Source organism: Pelobates fuscus, chromosome 6 (assembly GCF_036172605.1).
Source record: "Pelobates fuscus isolate aPelFus1 chromosome 6, aPelFus1.pri, whole genome shotgun sequence".
Lineage (NCBI taxonomy): Eukaryota > Metazoa > Chordata > Amphibia > Anura > Pelobatidae > Pelobates > Pelobates fuscus.
Genome location: NC_086322.1, coordinates 1,079,649 through 1,103,734, shown reverse-complemented (window position 1 = coordinate 1,103,734; position 24,086 = coordinate 1,079,649). Strand labels below are relative to the sequence as shown.

At 46.5% G+C, this 24,086-nt stretch overlaps 1 protein-coding gene across 3 annotated transcripts in view; it reads left to right on the top strand.

Moving 5' to 3' along the window:
• The window catches only part of LOC134614079 (peptidase inhibitor 16-like), a 254,845-nt gene that overhangs the window by 85,779 nt on the left and 144,980 nt on the right, over window positions 1-24,086 (top strand). For all 3 annotated transcript variants that reach the window (XM_063457496.1, XM_063457495.1, XM_063457494.1), the window contains exon 5: window positions 21,882-21,970. In XM_063457496.1, the coding sequence (XP_063313566.1) occupies window positions 21,882-21,970 (89 nt within the window). The remainder of the gene's footprint in view (window positions 1-21,881; window positions 21,971-24,086) is intronic.

The window sequence follows — 24,086 nt, the reverse complement described above, 5'->3', positions numbered from 1 at the left end:
CGGGAGTTTGAAGTGTAGCCATACATAGTAAAATAAAGGCACAAACAGTGGTTTCAACCATGGTTTAACACAGGGGCCATAATCACAGGGTAGGAGACTGGCAAACATGCCCCTCTGAAAACTAGTGGCGAGGTTACTTCCGCCACAATTATTTTTTCATATATTTAAAATAAAATCCACAAACTTGTGTCCACCCTGGAACATGAGAGGTGAGGTTCCAGTCTAGGTGAGTGTAACGGACTGTTTCAGCAGACAAGGGGTTAAAATCGATAATCCCCTTTTCAAAGACTGGCACAGCTACTGTAGAATCACCAAAACTCACGAATTGGATACAAGTGAATGCACCAAACTCCCGAACTGCATAAAAGGGAATAAGGTAGCACTCCAAACTCCCGAACTGGAACCTCACGAATAGCTGCTAGCAGACGAACAGGAAAAGCTCCCAAGCGGCTTACACTCCTGGCAGTCAGTCCCTATCAGCATACAGTGAATCCCCCCAAGAACGAGACAAGGCTCCGTGTTGAGGGTCAAGCAGTGGTCTGTTTATTGAGGGCTACCTGCCCCTGTATTTATGCAGGTCTCCCACCTGGTGGACACTCCCCTAGGGGACCAGATGAAAGACTGTAACAACGGACAGACAAGTACCAATTACAGACATACAGCAGTAAAACATCCCCACAATGCATCCTGGCTTCCTCCCCTCTGCCCTGGAGAAGTAATTCAATTATCTCCCAGGACAAAGGCAAAACTCCATTACACACGTGGGGACACAAAGACAGACTATCACTTAAAAATACACAAAGTTACTTTTTGTACATAAAACAGACATGTAACATATCCCCAGATAGCTCAGGTCTGAGTGCACATTATTAGGTGAATGGCACTCAGACCACACGAATACAGTTTAATTGCCATGGAGCCAGAGTCTTTAATTACACGAATTGGCTCCATGGCTGTGCTATCTGGGTTAACATTCACATATACAAACTACCGAATTTACATGTATTCGGTTAAATCCGTTCCAGACCATGCTCAAGAGGGTGAAAGTAGGAAGCATACCTCTGCACCAAACTAAAACCTTACTTGGAAATCCACATCTATTCACCATTTTGTTATTCCGAAGGTGTAATGGCACCCCGGGCATAAAAGGGGTTAAATGCCGTTTAGAGGATATTCCCCTTCCAGATACACAGGCAGCTACCAAAGACACCAATCTGCCGAACAGGAAACCATATGAATGCCGTAAACAGCTGAACTGGAACCATACAAATGCTGTAAACAGCCGAATAGGAAAAACCATACGAATAGGTTTACACTCCTAGCAGTCAAACTGGAACAGCATACAATAAATGTAACGGAGCTCCGTGTACCCCGACCAGGTACCCTCCGTTGGTGGATGCTCCTAGCGCTCTCAGAGGACTCCAAGCACTGCAGACGACACCACAACCACCGCAGGCTCCACAACCGCCGTAGCTTAACTGGAGCCGCGCCGTCTTCCGTCCACCCTGGAATGAACCTTCAGCATTCAGGAACGTGTGGGGAAGATCTCTCCTCCTGGAGAGCGTATCCGGAACAAGCTCTTAAAAGAGCCAAGTGATTAAGAGCTCAGGGGAATATGCAGCGCATAGCAATCCCCAGTGTGATATAGCAGTTCCCTCCAATAACGAGACAAGGCTACGTATTGAGGGTCAGAAGAGGTCTGAGGACTGGAACACCCAGCCTGCTTTTTATTAGGATCAGGTACATACAGGACACTCCCAGGGGGAGGATGAAATTGACCAATCACATGCATGGTAACACCCCCACGTCTCCTCCCCTCAGATAAGCACATAACCCAATTAAAACATACATTATTTTACCCAAGTTCTGGATGTACCCCAAAAACAGGGGGTACAGCTTTAAATCTGGTATCCCCCAATAGCCCTTGTTCAGGGGAACAGTCTGTCCAAAAATCAGCCCATTCGGATGGATGGTTCGGGAGATACAGGGCTCCAAAGTTTTGACCGACCGCACAGACCAACTAGCCGAAAATAGTTCCATGAGGTTTGGCCTTGCGGTCGGTCTCCGTTCGCACGGTAAAATAGACGAAATTCTTGCCATCCATTCGCATCTTTGTGGTCGCTAGAATCCCCATACTAAGTTAAGTATAACTACCGAACGGCCGGTCGTTCGGTAGTTTCCGTGCGTATTTCTGGATGTCTGGAGGTCTTAGCGGTATTCGCCTGTTTGTGCTTCCGATTTCAGTTCCATGCGTTCACAGGCAAACACCGCTGTTCGCACGCAAGATGGCCGCGAACACGTGGAAAAGTCCCGAAATGGCGGCCACCTATTCAGAGCACAAAGAATTCGCATGAAATCATACGAACGGCTGTATTCTCCAGTAATGGCATTCTCATGCAATATATTCGCCTAAATCCCCTGGCTGTTAGGTTATATTAGCAGTCCAAACCTACAGCATAGATAAAGGGAAAAAGACAGTCTAATACAAGTCCATATGCCTGAATACAGGGTTTGTAGTGCAATATAGTCCAGGACCATAGTCACAGGGGAGGAGGCAGGCAAGCAGGCCTCTCCAGGACAAAGTGGCGAAGGGCACTTCGTCACATATCTCCCCTTTGGGGGGAAGACTAACCAGGCACCTGACCTTCTGTCGGTCAGTGCCTCCGTTAGTCGATCCACCAACCCCCAATAAACAGATGTCCGAGTGGCCCCCCCACAACATCAAAGTACAGGAACAGCCCACCCACAACACACAGTCACTGCACCTGGGTATTTGGCTGTGGAAATGAGGCCACATGCCGAGGGTACTTGAAGGGCAGAGGCCAACTGCACTCTGCCCAGATGCCAGCTCTTCTGCTGGGGTAGCCTGCAGGACATCAGGCTCTGGACCAGGGACAAAGGTAGGGCAGAGGCCGACTGCGCTCTGTCCAGCTGCCAGCTCTTCCGCTGGGGTAGCCTGCAGGACATCAGGCTCGGGACCAGGGACAAAGGTAGGGCAGAGGCCGACTGCGCTCTGTCCAGCTGCCAGCTCTTCCGCTGGGGTACTGAGACCATAGTCCGACTCAGTAGTCAAGGGCACATGGACGTCAGGGGGGGTTAGCATCGCCTCCGTTAACCCTGGTGCCACGTTAGGAGTTAGCTGGGGAGGGGAATTTGTACTTACCCCCTCCTCTGGGTGTCCCGGTGAGGGTAGTTGGGGATCTGGAAAGGCTGTCCAGCATCCCTGTAGGTCAGGCACAGAGACCACGGTCCCATCTGCGCCGTCTGGAGGATTAGTGTCTCCCCTTGTTAGGGAAGGCTGCCGCTGGGAAGAGGGGGTGCTGTGCTCCTTTCCCGGAAACATAGGCTGCCGCTGGAGAGGGAGACCGCCTGTCTCCACTCCCTTACCATTGTCCTGTTGCTGTAGAGAGGGACCAACTGTCTCTGCTCTCTGTAGGACACACTGCTGCTGGGGGGGAAGGACGGCACCTTCGGCCCCCTGGGGTACGCACTGCCGCTGGAGAGGGAGACCGCCTGTCTCCACTCCCTTACCATTGTCCTGTTGCTGTAGAGAGGGACCAACTGTCTCTGCTCTCTGTAGGACACACTGCTGCTGGGGGGGAAGGACGGCACCTTCGGCCCCCTGTAACTCACGCTGTTGTTGGGGCGCAGGGACGGAATACTTTGCCCTCACTGCCCGATATTCTGCTTCCATCTGCAGATACTCCGCCAGTTCTCTCCTCGCTATTGGTACAATTTCCTCTGTTAGGAGGGGCCCGTAGACAGCCAACCGCCGCTTCAGCATAGCGTCAAACTGTACGTGACTATACCAATAGTCCAGTTTTGCTTGGTGTTCCCAGGATGCTGTTCCTCGCACTAGGGAAGCCATCCTGTTGTAGCCAGGGGCGCTGCCCAATGGCTAGCGTTGCCCTCAATTGTAACTCCAAACGTTACCAGTGTCTCTGAGCTGCTTCTCCTCGCACTAGGACGCCATCCCACCGCTGCCACCAATGTAACGGAGCTCCGTGTACCCCGACCGGGTACCCTCCGTTGGTGGATGCTCCTAGCGCTCTCAGAGGACTCCAAGCACTGCAGACGACACCACAACCACCGCAGGCTCCACAACCGCCGTAGCTTAACTGGAGCCGCGCCGTCTTCCGTCCACCCTGGAATGAACCTTCAGCATTCAGGAACGTGTGGGGAAGATCTCTCCTCCTGGAGAGCGTATCCGGAACAAGCTCTTAAAAGAGCCAAGTGATTAAGAGCTCAGGGGAATATGCAGCGCATAGCAATCCCCAGTGTGATATAGCAGTTCCCTCCAATAACGAGACAAGGCTACGTATTGAGGGTCAGAAGAGGTCTGAGGACTGGAACACCCAGCCTGCTTTTTATTAGGATCAGGTACATACAGGACACTCCCAGGGGGAGGATGAAATTGACCAATCACATGCATGGTAACACCCCCACGTCTCCTCCCCTCAGATAAGCACATAACCCAATTAAAACATACATTATTTTACCCAAGTTCTGGATGTACCCCAAAAACAGGGGGTACAGCTTTAAATCTGGTATCCCCCAATAGCCCTTGTTCAGGGGAACAGTCTGTCCAAAAATCAGCCCATTCGGATGGATGGTTCGGGAGATACAGGGCTCCAAAGTTTTGACCGACCGCACAGACCAACTAGCCGAAAATAGTTCCATGAGGTTTGGCCTTGCGGTCGGTCTCCGTTCGCACGGTAAAATAGACGAAATTCTTGCCATCCATTCGCATCTTTGTGGTCGCTAGAATCCCCATACTAAGTTAAGTATAACTACCGAACGGCCGGTCGTTCGGTAGTTTCCGTGCGTATTTCTGGATGTCTGGAGGTCTTAGCGGTATTCGCCTGTTTGTGCTTCCGATTTCAGTTCCATGCGTTCACAGGCAAACACCGCTGTTCGCACGCAAGATGGCCGCGAACACGTGGAAAAGTCCCGAAATGGCGGCCACCTATTCAGAGCACAAAGAATTCGCATGAAATCATACGAACGGCTGTATTCTCCAGTAATGGCATTCTCATGCAATATATTCGCCTAAATCCCCTGGCTGTTAGGTTATATTAGCAGTCCAAACCTACAGCATAGATAAAGGGAAAAAGACAGTCTAATACAAGTCCATATGCCTGAATACAGGGTTTGTAGTGCAATATAGTCCAGGACCATAGTCACAGGGGAGGAGGCAGGCAAGCAGGCCTCTCCAGGACAAAGTGGCGAAGGGCACTTCGTCACAATAAATCCCTCAAGAACGAGACAAGGCTCAGTTTTGAGGGTCAAGCAGGAACAGGCAGAGCTGTGGGTTTATTGTTCTTATATACACATTCTTACACATTAGTACCACCCACGAGGTTTTGTAAAACAACTAATAAACACGTACAATACACTCAGACACTCCCACACAAAATCCTCCCCTCTGCCTGTGATACAATTACCTTACACAATGGGTTAATGTAATTATCACAGGCAGAGAAATACAGTTTTTCCACATTATTCATAACTTTAAAAGTATACATCCCATTCGCACTTACATTTTCAGAATCAGCATACTCCAAATACACACATATGTCAAAATCATCCAAATTGGTCCAGTGGTTCAAAAGATAGATCGAAGTCCTTTATGACCAAATGAAGCATGGCTTTTCTGCCCAAAACCAGTTCCACAGAGTCTTTTATCCTGGAGATAATTGGGAAGTAATCCATCTGCAGCACCTCTTCCCCAGATACGTCTTGGCACCCCGCCATCCAGTGGGTGGCTCTGCTGTGCACCCGAAATGCCCACTCGACGTAGGAATCTCCGGCTAATTTAGCAGTGTCTCGGAACCGCCTCCGGTATGCCTCCGGTGTAACTGCATACCTGGAGAGCAGAGCTTATTTTACTGCATGATAATCTCTGATCTCCTCATCAGGAATGGCTCGAAAAGCCTCACTTGCCCGGCCGGATAATTTTCTGGATAATATAGTGACCCAGTCTTCTGCGGGTACCTTGTGTAGAGCACATTGCCGCTCAAAATTAGCAAGGTACCCATCAATATCTCCTTCTGTTTCAATGAAGGGTTTAAATGCTGCAAAATTGACCTTTTTCTTTTCCACTGGGTTTACTGTGACTTGGGTTGCTGCATCGCTGCTTTGGCGAAGTATGCTGGCCTCCACAGCTGCTATGACCCGGTTGATGATCTCTGTAGTCGGGTTGGGACCATAATGGGCCAGTCTTATTTTATCCGCCCGGTCAAAGCTTGCCTCTTCGGGGGTTCTATCTGGTATGCTGGGCCCATTGGCTCCCTCAGTCCTTGATACTCCATCCATTTCGGTCAATATGGCAATAATCTCCCTCTTCCTCAGGTTACTGGCTTGTCGGCCCCGTTGTTCCAGCAGGTCTTTTCAGCCTTTCGTACGGTACTTCCATAAGCTCCGGATGTGTAGTTGTGCCCCTCGCTTGCCACGAGTTGTTACGGTATAACCTCGCTTGCCACGAGTTGTTACGGTATAACCCGGGTATCAAGGGTTAATACCGAATGAGAGATTCACCTTGATATGGAAACAGCAACTCACGAACACTTCAATTCACGAACTGGAAAAAATACACGAAATCCTTCTCTCCTTGATACGGGACCAGCAACTCACGAATACTCAAATTTCCCGAATAGAGAATCAGACAAAATCCTTCTCTCCTGGAACAGGCAAAAGAATAATCCAAAGTAGCAAACACGAGATCAAGCTCCGTCTTGAGGGTAAAACAGGAATCTGCTTTATTGAGGGCTACATGCAGGTCTCCCACCTGGTGGACACTCCCCTAGGGGACCAGATGGAAGACTGGGACAAGTATTGTAATGGCACCCCCAGGCATAAAAGGGTTAAACCGCCATTTAGAGGATATTCCCCTTCCAGATATACAGGCACAGCTACTGTAGACACCAATCCACTAAACCGGAGAAGCATAGGAATGCCGTAAACAGCTGAACCGGAACCATACGAATGCTGTAAACAGCCGAATAGGAAAAACCATATGAATAGGTTTACACTCCTAGCAGTCAAACTGGAACAGCATACAATAAATCCCCCCAAGAATGAGACAAGGCTCCGTTTTGAGGGTCAAGCAGGAACAGACAGAGCTGTGGGCCTATTGTTCTTATATACACATTAGGACCACCCACAGGGTTTTGGAAAACAACCAATAAACACGTACAATACACTCAGACACTCCCATAAAATCCTCCCCTCTTCCTGTGATATAATTATGTTACACAATGGGTTAATGTAATCATCACAGGCAGAGAAATACAGTTTTTCCACATTATTCATTACTTTAAAAGTATACACATTCACATAAAACTTACATTTTCAGAATCAGCATACTTCAAATACGAACATATGTCAAAATGTCATCCACATTGGTGCATTGGTTCAAAAGATAGATCGAAGTCCTTTGTGACCAAAGGAAGCATGGCTTTTCTGCCCACATAGTCTTCTATCCTGGAGATAATTGGGAAGTAATCCAATTATCTCCAAGGACAGAGGCAAAACTCAATTAAGCACATGGCAGTAAAAAGACAGTAAAATACAATAAAATACACAAGGTTACATGTTTTACATAAAATACAGACATGCAACATATCCCCAGATAGCTTTGGTCTGAGCGCACATTATTACTTGTGGTGGAACCAACCTCGCCACTGTGCACTGGAGAAGCCTGGTTGCTCACCTGCTCCCTTTAGACTATGGCCCTGCAGTTAAAACCTGTTATTTTCCCTGCTGAAAAGTTTATTCGTGCCTTTCTGCCGGGGTGTTCGGTATATTCAATCTACCGAACAAAGTACCGAACGATGGACCACCTGGGAACTGGAGTGTGCCGTCAATTAATTAATTGATGAACGCTGGGTGGCCTTTGTTCGTTTGCCGAACACGTGGCAGCTGCCATTTTAACTCCCGAACGGCCAGCGGTGTTCAGCGCCCAAACTATGGAACTGAAAACGGACATTTAATTGCGTGAACACCGCTGAGCCGCCAGCCTCCTTACCTCTGCATTCGGTAGTGGAACCGACGGACTGTTCATTCGGTAGTTTAACCGTATGAACAGCATCACCCCAGATAGCCATGCCATGGAGCCTATTCGTGTAACTAAAGACTATGGGAAAGACTTTGGCTCCATGGCGATTGAACTGTATGTATGTGATCTGAGCGCCATTCGGTAATAATGTGCGCTCAGATCTAAGCTATCTGGGGATATGTAGAATGTGTATGTTTTATGTGTTGAATGTAACCGTATGTAATTTTATGTATTTTTACTGAAAATGTGTGTAATGGAGTTTTGCCTCTGTCCTTGGAGATAATTGGATTACTTCCCAATTGTCTCCAGGGCAGAGGGGAGGGATTGTGATGCATTGCAGGATTGCTGAAATGTGTAAGTCTGTGATTGGTCCTTTTACCCTTTGTGTCCCAGTTTTCCATCTGGTCCCCTAGGGGAGTGTCCACCAGCTGGGAGACCTGCATAAAAGCCGGGCAGTTAGCCCCAGTAAACCAGATTCTGCTTGACCCTCAAAACGAAGTGTTGTCTCGTTATTGGGGGATTTGGATTGTATGCCGATTGCCAGAAGTGTAAGCTGAGTGTATGCTTTTCCTGTTCGGCTGTTTCCAGTATTCGTGTGTTTCCTGTTCGGGAGTTGGAGGATTCGTGTATTTTGCAGTCCGGGAGATTGGTGCTTACAGTAGCTGCCTGTGCATTGGAAAGGGGAATATCGCCTAAACAGTTTTTAACCTCTTGTGTGCAAAACGGTCTATTACATTACTGAATGGCTCTCAGACCACACACATACAGTTCAATTGCCATGGAGCCATCTTTTATTACACGAATAGGCTCCATGGCATAGCTATCTGGGTTAAAAGAGTTCATTCAGTAAATCCGAGAATCTACCGAACGCCAGAGCAGAAATACATGAATAGACCTTTCTGCATAGGAAAATAAAGTATTTAAATGCCGGTCCATAGTCAAAAGGCAGCAGGCGGGCAACCAGGCTCCTCCAATTCACAGTGGCGAGATTGGTCTCGTCACAAGTATAGTATAGTAGCCAATCCCAGTGGCTCAGGCATAAACACTCCCCTTTGTACAAGTAAACCCCTCCTTTCTATCCTGGAGATAATTGGGAAGAAATCCAATTATCTCCATGGATAGAGGCAAAACGCCATTTTACAGGATACAATAAAAATACATAAAATTCAATAACTACCGAATGTATTCAGTACATATAACGTATCCCCAGATAGCCCAGATCTGAGCGAACATTATTACCGAATGGCGCTCAGATCCAATACACACAGTTCAATCGCCATGGAGCCAAAGTCTTTCACACTGTTCTTTCGGTATACGAAGGGCTCCATGGGATGACTATCTGGGTTAAGTCGATTCATGAAATAAAAAGTCCTGAACGCACTGGCGTTCGTATGCCACATGACAAAGAAGGGAGGTCGGCGGTTTCAGCGGTGTTCAGGAGAAAAAGTGTAATTTTTTGGGTTCCATAAGATTGTCGTAGAACACCGCTGTTAATGTGTGCATCCAAGATGGCCGCCGCCTCGTGGTCGGCATACGAACGACGACCACCCAGCATACGGTTTCAATTAAGAGGTGACTGCGGTTAACCACAATGTTTTAATTGAGGCCAATAGGTTAACCAGCAGCACACTTCTCTTCTGGATGGCCGGCCGTTTGGCAGTTTGTTCGGTAGATTAAAAAATAAATGAACAGTGAAGTACGGACAGGAAATTATACGAATCCACACAAATTAAACGGGATAGCCATAAGGTTCCAAGACAGAGGGATCTGTCACAGCTTAGATCTGAACGCACATTATTACTGAATGGCGCTCAGATCACATACATACAGTTAGATTGCCATGGAGCCAAAGTCTTTCACCTAGTCTTTCCTTATACGAATGGGCTCCATGGCATAGCTATCTCGGGTATCACTGTTCAAATAGGGCAAGTACCGAATGACCAGGCTTTCGTGTCTTTGCAGGGGAAAATCAAGCGTTTCAACATGGGGCCATAGTCTAAAGGCAGCAGGCAGGCAACCAGGCTCCTCCAATGCACAGATTGGTCTCGTCACAGAAGGGTTTTAGTACTGGTGCAAGTATAATAAAATATGTTTTTCCAACAGAAGACAATGAGTAAGCCAGCCCTGTGCAATGTGGCCAACCAACAAATCAATAATCATAGTAACCTATAACTCTTCATTGCCCCACTCAGCTCTCTCCTCAAAGTCACATCTATCACATCCATTCATTCTATCACTCAGCTGTCTCCTCATAGTCACCTCTTTATCGCTCTTCATTCCATCACCCAGCTATCTCCTCATAGTCACCTCTCTATCACTCTTCATTCCATCACTGAGCTATCTCCCCTCAGTCACCTCTCTATTGATCTTCATTCCATCTGTGATCCTTGTCTGTAGATAGCACGGTCCTCTAGGGCAAAAACATGCACAGTCCTTTTATTTTCTTTTAATCCCGGCAACTTTATTCGTAAATTTACACATGAGGCAGCAGCAAATGTAAACATAAATGAAATAATGTAACACAAATCCCTATAACAAAAAGCCTAGCTCGTCTGAGCACTAACTCACATCAGAGTCCCTATCTATCAGGGTTTAAACTATAACATAATTTATTGGATTCACCAACCTAATGTCTTTGTCCACTCTCAGCACTCCAGTGCTCCAAGCCAGCCTCGACTGCTTCCTTTTCTGCACTCCCAGTGCTCCAAGCCAGCACTCCCAGTGCCTCAAGCCAGCACTCCCAGTGCCTGGTCTCCTTGACTCTCTTACTGGAGAGAACACCCTCTCTCCTACCTGCTTCCTGAGAGGAAGCCAGCAATCCCCCTGTACCTGCCTAGCAGGGAGTGGTTTATTCCCACTGCTACAGCTGATTGTCTGCAGCTGAGCAGTGGGTTGGAGACAGTCCAAAAAACCCTGGCCTGGATCTATGTCTCCCATGAAAACCACTAAACTGTGGAGTGGAGCATTGGCCCACCCTTCTCTCCAAATGCTCCACCCGCGGGGCCCATAACTAAACAAAGCTTTGTGTTGTACAAAACACAAACTACATATACTCCCCCTGGGGTTAAATGGCTTCTCTGCCTTCACTTTATCACACATCACTCAGCTATCTTCTCATAGTCACCTCTTTATCGCTCTTCATTCCATCACTCAGCTATCTTCTCATAGTCACCTCTCTATAATTCTTCATTCCATCACTCAGCTATCTTCCCTCAGGCACCTCTCTATCACTCTTCATTCCATCACTCAGCTATCTCCCCTCAGTCACCACTCTCACTCTTTATTCCATCACTCAGCTATCTCCTCATAGTCACCTCTCTATTACTCTTCATTCCATCACTCAGCTATCTCCCCTCAGTCACCTCAATCACTATTTATTCCATCACTCAGCTATTTTCTCATAGTCACCTCTCTATCATTCTTCATTCTATCACGCAGCTATCTCCCTTCAGTCACCTCAATCACTATTTATTCCATCACTCAGCTATCTCCTCATAGTCACCTCTCTATAATTCTTCATTCCATCACTCAGCTATCTCCCCTCAGTCACCTCAATCACTATTTATTCCATCACTCAGCTATCTTCTCATAGTCACCTCTCTATCATTCTTCATTCTATCACGCAGCTATCTCCCTTCAGTCACCTCAATCACTATTTATTCCATCACTCAGCTATCTCCCCTCAGTCACCACTCTATCACTCTTCAGTCCATCACTCAGCTAACTCCTCATAGTCACCTCTATGGCTCTTCATTCCATCACTCAGCTATCGTCCCTCAGTCACCTCTGTGGCGGACCGCCTGGCACCCCGACCGTGTGCCTCCGCCAATCGATGCTTCTAGTGCTCACCGAGTACTATAAGCACTCTACCAAACACCATCAGCACTGTAGTCTACACTCCCAGCATTACAGCTTGGTTGGGGTCTCGCTGTCCCCCACTCACCCTGGACCCAAGACCAGGATCCAGCTTTCAGTGGGTATACCTCTCCTCCAAAAGAGTGTAGCAATATGCTCTTAAAAGAGCAAGTGATTATAATCCCAGGGGAGTATAGTAATATAGCAATCCCCAGAGTGAATATAGCTGTCCCCTCCACACATGAGACAAGGCTCTATGTTAAGGGTGAAGAGGAACTGTTTAATGGCTTATTTGTAGGTCCCCATGCAAGGGGCACTCCCCCCTGGACCTGACAGTAAACCACAGTAGAACTAAATACACAATCACATTGGCTCTCAGATCCAGGACACTCCCATACATAATAGTTAATCCCTCCTCTGTACCTGAGGAAATAATTGAGTCAAGCACTGTATTAACTCAATTATCTCCAGACAAAAAAACCCACACATTTTTAACATATTAAAAATACCCCCACAACACATGGAACCCTCAATATAGTCATATCGCCTGATATCCCCGATCTGGAGGACCGACAAATTTAAAAATCACCCAGATTGGTTCAGGGGTTCAGGATTACAGGCAGTCTTAGTTTGACCGACCACACACATGGTCCAATGCCCAAAACAGTTCCAGAGAATCATGGCTTGCGGTCAGTCTAGTTCGGTAGTTCACAATATAACAGAAATACAAATGCAACCAGTTTGTATGTATAGAAAAGGAGACCCTTGAAACAAGGGGATCCTGAGAAGCAGCTCTGGACACGGAAAGGGCACTTGAGTGCCTGGTAACAGGAAAGGGAGAGAGAGTAATAGGAGAGAGAGCAGGTAAAGCGTATCCCTGTACGGTCCCCCCAGCCTCCTTGATATACCACACCTTGTAGAGTAGTAATAATCAATAGCCCACCATAGGCAATATAAGGAAGGCAAAAACCCAAACTCTCAAATAGCCGCCTGGATAGTATAGCCTGTGGAAAACTACCACCAGGACTGAGGCCAGCTAACCTAGAAACCTGATTACACTGGTAAACTCAAAAATCACCTCATAATAACTACCTAAGTGCTACCTAAATAAAGTGCAAAATAAACATAAAAAGAGAAAAATAAAGTAAGAAAGCGCTCGACGCGCGTGACGCGCGTTTCAGCGTGAATGCACGCCGTCGTCAGGAGCCAGTCAAACACTGTGTGCACTCTAGCCTCTTAAGTACCTGTCATATCAGGGCAAAACGTCCTGCAGCTGATCGGAACATTTTGAGGGGGCGTGTGCGTGAGCTCCATTACGTCCCGCCTCCATTACCACGTCATAGCCTGCCGCGGCTAAGCATTGGTGGTTCTGTGGGTCAATCCGAGTTGATCCCACGTGGTCTGCCTCTCCTCATTGCAACGCCCACTCGACGGCGGTCGTTGGTTAACCGACACGTCCGTCAAGTATGGGCAGGGGAGAGGGAGGAGTGAGGTTGGTGACTGTGTGCTCACACAGTGTCCCTTATCACCGAGCGGCCCGAACGAGTGGGAGTGTAGAGTCTCGTCTGAAAGGCGGGGCTTCATCCCACATACTGCGGACTGGTTGGTGAAAACAAAATGCTCGCTAGGATGACATATCACACGTTCACCTTGTAAGGTGTTTAACGAAGGCTAATGTATAATGGATAATAAATAATAAACTTACAGGTTCCTGGGAGTGAAGGGTCGGATAATTTCGACCTCCTCACTGCTCCAAAACTGTAAGGTAATTAAACCAACACTGCAGAACTAATGCAAAAAGCTCCACTGTCAAAATAAATCATGCTGACACATACTGGGGGGTGTCTAATGATTAACCCCCTTTGCAGCAATAATAGGACTAGAAAAGAGGAGAATATGAATTAGACTGCAAACCATCCCAAATTAAAGGGGTAGTCATCGAAGTGCTGTATGGTCAGAGAGGACTGGTGATTATACACAGTGTGTTCAAAGGAACAGAAAACGAAAAAACTTTATTATTTACATATGTACACCGTTGTACGGTCAGCAATTTAAAATCAAGTAGTCTGAATAGGTGACACGCCTATTGACCGTGGATGTAAGGTACCCTTAATTCTATAAAAATGACGTAAATGAAAACCCTTCATTGAGTCCTTTGGGAGAGAGTGTTTTTAATTTATAAATCCAAAAGGACTCCCTTTGTTTCAATTTACGATCCCAGTCACCTTTACGTTGAGTCTGAGGTATTAGTTCTATACCCATAAAACGTAGCCTACTTGATGAGTTGGCATGATGTATCTTCAAGTGTCTGGAGATGGGGGTTTCCAATCTCCTTCTGACAGAATTCACGTGTTCCCTAATGCGGAATTTAAAGGGACGGAAGGTCTTCCCGACGTACTTAATTCCACATGAACACGTCAGAAGGTAGATGACCCCCTCCGTACGACAGTTGAAAAAAGATTGTACGTAATGGGAATCTTGATTAGAACTATCTGAGAAAGTCCTAGTTTCTTTAGGTATGAATTGGCAGGCACTACAGTGTCCACACCTGTATGTGCCTTTAGGGAGGTATGATTTAGTTGGATTTCCGATTGGTCCAAGATGGCTGGGTACCAATAGGTCCCTGAGGTTTTTGCCCCTCCGAGCTGTGACTGATGGGAAGGGAGAAATCACTAATTTTAACTGTGTCTCCAGACACTTAAAAGTGTCTCCAGATACTTGAAGATACATCATGCCAACTCATCAAGTAGGCTACGTTTTATGGGTATAGAACTAATACCTCAGACTCAACGTAAAGGTGACTGGGATCGTAAATTGAAACAAAGGGAGTCCTTTTGGATTTATAAATTAAAAACACTCTCTCCCAAAGGACTCAATGAAGGGTTTTCATTTACGTCATTTTTATAGAATTAAGGGTACCTTACATCCACGGTCAATAGGCGTGTCACCTATTCAGACTACTTGATTTTAAATTGCTGACCGTACAACGGTGTACATATGTAAATAATAAAGTTTTTTTGTTTTCTGTTCCTTTGAACACACTGTGTATCAGGGGAGGGCTGGCAGCCTTAGGCCTGGGGGGCAAAACCAGTCAAGTGGCCCATTGCGCCACCAAATCAGTTCACCATCCATGCCCACCTTTTCCTGGTTTTATAACGGATATTGATGTTATGCTAATCAGTAGCTCTTTGCCATACCCACTCCTTCACGGCTCTGACTTTCAATGTTGTCAGAGCACAGGCTGAGAATCTCTGAACCTGTGCTCTGACTCACTAACTGAGCGCTGGAACCACGAGGGAGAGGATATGATCTGACTGCACCTACTGCTGGTGCGCACCAGTGGACCACCAGCGAATCGTTTCAATTAAATATGCTGGTGTACCCAACTTGTGAGCTGTGTTGGCCGCCGGGTGCCTCTGTTGTCATGGCACCCTGCGTGACCGCACAGCTTGCTCACCCCAACAGCTGGCCCTGCTGACACACACTGACGTTACTACTTAGACATCCCTCAATATTAATACAGACATCAGAGTAAACACCAATAAACTGTGGAAACAGAGCTGATCCCCCAAATTTATAAAGGTTTGCTTAGAGGATTTATTGTAAGATTAAATCATGCCTCCTCCTCTCTCTCCCCCATGCGCTGCTCTGTAGGCTGGGAGGAAGTGAAGAGTAATCACAGTCTCCCAGCACAACGCCACGTGTGGCTGCATGGGGAACAGCTGTTTAATGTAATGCTTGCAGGACGGCCAGCTGCCGCAGAACCTCTTTGTTTCCGTCTCTGCAAAGGGCTCCAGGCACTGCTTGTTGTGAGTGTGAGCCACTGTAAATTAGGGGCAAAGGGCACTTGCACTGCAGTCAAGACGGGTCTGGGCAGGAGGAGAGTGCAGTGCAATCAGTGAACTCCCCTCCTGTGGGTCACCAGTAGACTGGTGCACCTGCCCAGGATCAGAGCCGGTGCAAGGATTTTTGCTGCCCTAGACAAAATATAAATTTGCCGCCCCCCCATGTGACATCACAATGCCCCACCCATATGATCTGTCATATGAACTAACGCCAGTGCTGCACACAGTGTGTGTTTACATTAAAAAGCCTGCAGGGACCAGCTATAGACACCACAACCACTTCATTAAGCTATAGTGTCCCTTTAATGTGAGGTAAATTATAGATTAGTGTCACTAATAATATACTAGATTGCCTACTTACAATTAGATGAGGATGATGATGAGCTGCAGTTTGGCTCAATTGGTCTGGTGTAGAACAGGATCTCTGGAGGCTGTTTGCAACTGTGGTCACAAAATTCAATGTTCTGGGAGAATTAGAAGCAGCTCCATTTTTTGGGGGCCTCTTACACAGCTCAAGGTCTGGGCCCCAGGGCCTGACGGTGAGTATGCCCATAAGGCCCACTCATAAGTCCACTTATATGTTCCACCCACCCATGAGTTCGCTCACAGGGAGTGGAGTGTGTAGGGGATGTGTTATGAGCTATTGTAGAGGATCTAATATGTGTGCTTATGGTATGTAGTTTATAGGGATACCAGTTTGCAGGTGATGCAGTGTGTTTGTGTGTAGTGGAAGCAGTGTGTATTTGTGTATAAGGGATGTATTAAGTGTTTCTGGTTGTGTGTAAGGGATGCATTGTGTGAATCTGTGTTTGTATGCATAAGGGATGCACGGTGTGTGTCTGTATGTGTGTGCATTGAGTGTAAGAGATGCATTGTGTTTCTGTGTGTATGTAAGAAAAGCAGTGTGTGTGTGTGTGTTTGCATTGTCTGTTTCTGTGTATGTGTGCAAAGGATGCATTGTCTTTGTGTGGGGGTTGCATTGTGTGTGTGTGTGTAATGGATGCATTGTGTGTTTCTCTGTGTGTAAGGGAAGCATGTTGTGTTTCTGTGTATGTATAGGGATGCATTGTGTGTTTCTGTGTATGCATAGGGATGCATTGTGTGTGTGTGTGTGTGTGTGTGCGCATAGTGTGAAAGAGCTCCCTGTCTTGCCCCCTGTCCTATAGAGCTGTCCCTTCTGTCCCTTAGAGCTTCTTAACCCTCCTACTTCTTCTTACTCCCCCTACTTCTTCTTACTCCCCCTACTTCTTCTTACTCCCCCTTCTTCTTCTTACTCCCCCTTCTTCTTCTTACACCCCCCCTTCTTCTTACACCCCCCCTTCTTCTTCTTATCTCCCCTCCTTCTTATTCCCCCTCTCCCTCTTCTTACTCCCCCTCCCCGTCCCTCCTCTTTTTCTTATCTCCCCTCCTTCTTACTCCCCCCTCTTCTTACTCCCCTTCCCCCTCTTCTTCTTACTCCCCCTCTTCTTCTTACTTCCCCTTCTTCTTCTTATCCCCCTCTTTTTCTTATCTCCCCTCCTTCATACTCCCCCCTCTTCTTACTCACCCCCTTCTTTTTCTTATCCCCCCTCCCCCTCTTCTTCCCCCCTTGTTCTTATCTCCCCTCCTTCTTACTGCCCCCTCTTCTTACTCCCCCCTCTCCCTACTCCCCCTCCCTCTCTTCTTCTTACTCCCACCTCCCTCTCTTCTTACCCCCCTCCCCTCTTACTCCCCCCTCCCTCTCTTCTTACCCCCCTCCCCTCTTACTCCCCCCTCCCCTCTAACTCCCCCCTCCCCTCTTACTCTCCCCCTCCCCTCTTCTTACTCCCCCCGTCCCCTCTTCTTATCCCCCCCTCCCCTCTTCTTATCCCCCCTCTCCCCTCTTCTTATCCCCCCTCTCCCCTCTTCTTATCCCCCCCTCTCCCCTCTTCTTATTCCCCCCTCTCCCCTCTTCTTATTTCCCCCTCTCCCCTCTTCTTATTTCCCCCTCTCCCCTCTTCTTATTCCCCCCACCCTCTCCCCTCTTCTTATTCCCCCCACCCTCTCCCCTCTTCTTATTCCCCCCACCCTCTCCCCTCTTCTTATTCCCCCCCTCCCTTCTTCTTACCCCCTCCCCTGTAGGTGGCCGAGCTGCTTTCCTGTCCGCGGTCCCGGCCGGAGTGATGGGAAAGTGCACACTGAGTGTGCACTTCCTGTCAGTCCGGCCGGTTACAGGAAACAGAAACTCCGCGCGGAACAGGAGTTTCTGTTTCCTGTAACCGGCCGGACTGACAGGAAGTGCACACTCAGTGTGCACTTTCCTATCACTCCGGCCGGGACCGCGGACCGGAGACCAGCTCGGCCACCTACAGGGGAGGGGAGGGAGGGAAAAGCTGCTGCAGCCGTCTGAGCGCTCTTTACAGAGCGCTCGGCGGCTGCAGCATTTAAAGGGCCGGCCCGCCGCGGCCGGTCCTAAAAGGATTTCGGGCGGCCTGGGGGGCAATTGCCTCCCTGCCCCCCGGCCCAGTCCGCCCCTGCTGTGTATAATCACCAGTCCTCTCTGACCATACAGCACTTCGATGACTACCCCTTTAATTTGGGATGGTTTGCAGTCTAATTCATATTCTCCTCTTTTCTAGTCCTATTATTGCTGCAAAGGGGGTTAATCCTTAGACACCCCCCAGTATGTGTCAGCATGATTTATTTTGACAGTGGAGCTTTTTGCATTAGTTCTGCAGTGTTGGTTTAATTACCTTACAGTTTTGGAGCAGTGAGGAGGTCGAAATTATCCGACCCTTCACTCCCAGGAACCTGTAAGTTTATTATTTATTATCCATTATACATTAGCCTTCGTTAAACACCTTACAAGGTGAACGTGTGATATGTCATCCTAGCGAGCATTTTGTTTTCACCAACCGGTCCGCAGTATGTGGGATGAAGCCCCGCCTTTCAGACGAGACTCTACACTCCCACTCGTTCGGGCCGCTCGGTGATAAGGGACACTGTGTGAGCACACAGTCACCAACCTCATTCCTCCCTCTCCCCTGCCCATACTTGACGGACGTGTCGGTTAACCAACGACCGCCGTCGAGTGGGCGTTGCAATGAGGAGAGGCGGACCACGTGGGATCAACTCGGATTGACCCACAGAACCACCAATGCTTAGCCGCGGCAGGCTATGACGTGGTAATGGAGGCGGGACGTAATGGAGCTCACGCACACGCCCCCTCAAAATGTTCCAATCAGCTGCAGGACGTTTTGCCCTGATATGACAGGTACTTAAGAGGCTAGAGTGCACACAGTGTTTGACTGGCTCCTGACGATGGCGTGCATTCACGCTGAAACGCGCGTCACGCACGTCGAGCGCTTTCTTACTTTATTTTTCTCTTTTTATGTTTATTTTGCACTTTATTTAGGTAGCACTTAGGTAGTTATTATGAGGTGATTTTTGAGTTTACCAGTGTAATCAGGTTTCTAGGTTAGCTGGCCTCAGTCCTGGTGGTAGTTTTCCACAGGCTATACTATCCAGGCGGCTATTTGAGAGTTTGGGTTTTTGCCTTCCTTATATTGCCTATGGTGGGCTATTGATTATTACTACTCTACAAGGTGTGGTATATCAAGGAGGCTGGGGGGACCGTACAGGGATACGCTTTACCTGCTCGCTCTCCTATTACTCTCTCTCCCTTTCCTGTTACCAGGCACTCAAGTGCCCTTTCCGTGTCCAGAGCTGCTTCTCAGGATCCCCTTGTTTCAAGGGTCTCCTTTTCTGTGCATTTTCTCTGGGTTACCCCCTACGCTGCGGCTCTGAGGTAGGCCATGTATAGGGTTTTTTCAATACTTTACACTTGCTTCTGTGAAGTGTTGCTTCTATCCTATCCACTTTCTCTTTTGTACAGTTTGTATGTATGCTTAGTCTGTGTCTCTTCTTTGGGAGTGTGTTTCCAACGAACCCTGAACTTCTCAAATGAATCCAGTCGAAGGAACCAGGAGATGGAAGTCCCAGTGGTGTTTGTGCCATTGAGTGTGCGATTATAGTTCCATGCACTTGACGAAAAAACACAGCTGTATGTGTTCGCAGGTAAAGATGGCCGCCGCCAAGTGTTTCCACATACAAAAGACGGCTACCCAGCTAAACCACTTAGAATGTTGCGGTTAGCGAGATCAATAAGGGCAGAAAGCAGCACACGACTGTTCTGGGTGGTCGGTTCGTTCGACAGTTCATTCGGTATACGAACAGCATTAGTCTAATCTGTTCGGTAAACCCCATATACTGAACCATAGAGGGGGAAAGGCACGAACAAAGCCTTTTCTGAACCAAGGTCTAATATATGGGCCATAGTTCTGGGGCAAGAAGGCCCCTCCAAGAACCAGTGGCAAGGTTACTTTCGGCACAACCTCTATCACTCTTCATTCCATCAGCTATCTTCTCATAGTCACTTCTCTATCGCTCTTCATTCCATCACTCAGCTATCTTCTCATAGTCACTTCTCTATCGCTCTTCATTCCATCACTCAGCTATCTCCCCTCAGTCACCTCTCTATCACTCTTCAAACTTTGCTTAGGTCACACTTTTAATCAGTGTAGCGGGCTGAGGGTAACCCGACTGGTTTCCTCAACTAATGCAGAATGAAGAGACCCATTTTCCCCCAGTAACTAGATGAAACACAATACCAGGGGTACGACAAAACTTTATTGGCCACACTTGGCTTTATACTTTCCCCATGCAAGGGGTGGAACACAATGACAATGTCCCTTCCCCGGGTCCTCCCCCTTCTGGGGGGTCGCACAATGGAACCAGAACCTCAATCCCTTTGCTTCTGTTCCCGCCACCCAGTGCCCCCTCCCAGGGTCATCTCCCTCCCAGGGGCCTGTGCTTAGTTCCTCAGGTTTTCCACCTCCAGTGACCAGGGGTCTTCATCCCATGAGCCTCTGTACCTGGGAGTCCCAGAGCAGGAAAGCTTCCTGCCTCTGTGACTCCCAACCACAGAAAGCCCGCCAAACCACTATTGTACCCAAGGGATGCCCCCACCTCAGGGACACCCAGAACGGTACTCAGTATGAACAGCCTTCGTTTGCAGGGTCCCTGGGTTAAACCAGGCAAGGGAAGCGTTTTCTTTTGGGACACGAATGCTCCTCCTGGCTGCTGCTCATATATACAAATGGCGGCCACCCTCGGAAACACTCATTAATTGCTTCCCTTACGGTTTCACACTTATGTTGCAAGTTGCCAAGGTTCTAATTGATTGGTGCAAACATTCCAAGGGGCATTGGGGACGGCCTTGTTCGGAAACCGAACAAGACAGGAAGCAATCTGTGAATGCTCCCCCCGGATGGCGTTCGTCTAACAAACCGGTCGCCACCCAGGGTCTGCACGTGCCGAGGCTTCCCCTTGCGGTTTGTGTTTTTCAAACCTTGTTAGCTAGGTGTGAACATTCTAACTAAACATTCTAAATGGGATTTTGGTAAAACATACACAAATTCACAGATACATGGGGGAAACACAGGCAATCACATAAAGATAATTCACGGACGGGCAATGAGCCCGCCACAATCAGGATTTGTGATTTCAGTTAATAAATAAAAGCTATAACCCTTTTTGTTCTCGCTGCTCTCTTGCATGGTGAATACCCTTTGAGCATTTGGATTAAGCTGACATAAATGGGGATATTGTAGAAATCTGCATGCTGTTCTGCAGTGGCTACAAGGGTTTTGTGTTGGCCACCGAGGACTGGTTGATTCATAGATTTAAGAACTATTCAATACACAGTGAGTTGTCACACAGTGTTAAACACATCTTTTACAATTGGCAGTTTTAATCCATTTATATAGACACAGATTTGTATGATATTACATAGTATTGATATACTAATGCGTATTACATAGTAAATGATTTGTAATTTATGTGTGACGCAGATAAACGGTTTATTGGGAGACGATAAACTCCATGTAAAGACGATTGGCTCTAATCGAGCTCATAGTTAGTGGAAAGCTGAACATAATAGGCCGTGTTAATGAATCACTTGGCTAAACGTTTATTTTCACCAACCACGCCAAGGAGCGAGGACTTCTCTCCTACTAGGTGACTGCTGATTAGATAAACCTAGAACCCCCCACTCCACACCGAGAGGGTCTAGCTCTATCTCACATCACTTTTCTTTCTACTTCCAGAGGGAATTTCCATGGCCTGCAACCGTACAAGGTCGGGGCTCCTTGCTCTAATTGCCCCAGAGAGAGTACCTGCAACGGCTCGCTGTGCGGTATGTATAACGCTTTACTGAACCTCCAAAGGATCAAAGTACATCCACCTTAACAGTAAGCTTATTGGTAACCAAGTGAAACATAACCATAACCCCTAGAGGCCATTGTATTATTGTAGCTTCTACAAATATCACAGCTTACTTACGTATTGTATTATTACATCTTTTTGTATTACTGCATCTGGTCATTTCATTACAGCTTTTTGTACTATTATCATGCCATATTAAAACCACTCATTGTATTATCACAGCTTATTGTATTATCACACCTTATTGTATTATTACAGCTCATTGTATTATAACAGCCCAGTGTATTATCACAGCTTATTGTATTATTACAGCTCATTGTATTATAACAGCCCAGTGTATTATCACAGCTTATCGTATTATTACAGCCCACTGTATCATCACAGCTTATTGCATTATCACAGTTTATCGTATTATTACAGCTCATTGTATTATAACAGTCCAGTGTATTATCACAGCTTATTGTATTATTACAGCTCATTGTATTATAACAGCCCAGTGTATTATCACAGCTTATCGTATTATTACAGCTCACTCTATTATCACAGCTTATTCTATTATCACACCTTATTGTATTATTACAGCTCATTGTATTATAACAGTCGAGTGTATTACCACAGCTTATTGTATTATTACAGCTTATTGTATTATAACAGTCGAGTGTATTACCACAGCTTATTGTATTATTACAGCTCATTGTATTATAACAGCCCAGTGTATTATCACAGCTTATTGTATTATTACTGCTCACTGTATTATCACAGCTTATTGTATTATCACAGTTTATCGTATTATTACAGCTCATTGTATTGTAACAGCCCAGTGTATTATCACAGCTTATTGTATTATTACAGCTCATTGTATTATAACAGCTCAGTGTATTATCACAGCTTATCGTATTATTACAGCCCACTGTATCATCACAGCTTATTGCATTATCACAGTTTATCATATTATTACAGCTCATTGTATTATAACAGTCGAGTGTATTACCACAGCTTATTGTATTATTACAGCTTATTGTATTATAACAGTCGAGTGTATTACCACAGCTTATTGTATTATTACAGCTCATTGTATTATAACAGCCCAGTGTATTATCACAGCTTATTGTATTATTACTGCTCACTGTATTATCACAGCTTATTGTATTATCACAGTTTATCGTATTATTACAGCTCATTGTATTATAACAGTCGAGTGTATTACCACAGCTTATTGTATTATTACAGCTTATTGTATTATAACAGTCGAGTGTATTACCACAGCTTATTGTATTATTACAGCTCATTGTATTATAACAGTCCAGTGTATTATCACAGCTTATTGTATTATTACAGCTCATTGTATTAGCACAGTTTATCGTATTATTACAGCCCAGTGTATTATTACAGCTCATTGTATTATTAGAGCCTATTGTATTATCACAGCTCAGTGTATTATAACAGCTCATTGTATTATTACAGCATATTGTATTATCACAGCTCAGCATATTATCCCAGCTAATTGTATTATTACAGCTCATTGTATTATTACAGTGCATTGTATTATCACAGCTCATTCGTGATGCACCCTCCATCAATCGATGCTCCTTCGACAAGGCTCCAGGTTCCAGTGGGTGAACCTCTCCTTCAAGAGAGAGTAGCAGGAATAAGCTCTTAAAAAAGCTTAGTGATTATAGCCCAGGGGGGTATACAGAGTATAGCAATCCCCCAGTATAGATGCAACCTTTCCCCCCACACATGAGACAAGGCTCTATGTTGAGGGTAAAACAGGAACTCAGCAGATCTGAGGGATTATTGTCTTTTATACAGTTTTCCCCACAAGGTTACCACCCTTGTGGAGCACAGGACACAAAGTCACAAAACCAATCAAAACTGTTTCTTACATGCAGACACTCCCCTCTGCCTGTGATACAATTAATAAAGACAATGGGCTAACTCAATTAACTTTAAACAGAAAAAACATACATTTTTACAAACCCCAAAAAGTACCCCAAAATACAACATATCCCCTGAAATACAATCACATCCCCTGATAGCCCCGATCTGGGTGAACAACATATCCAAAAATCACCCAGATCGGTTCA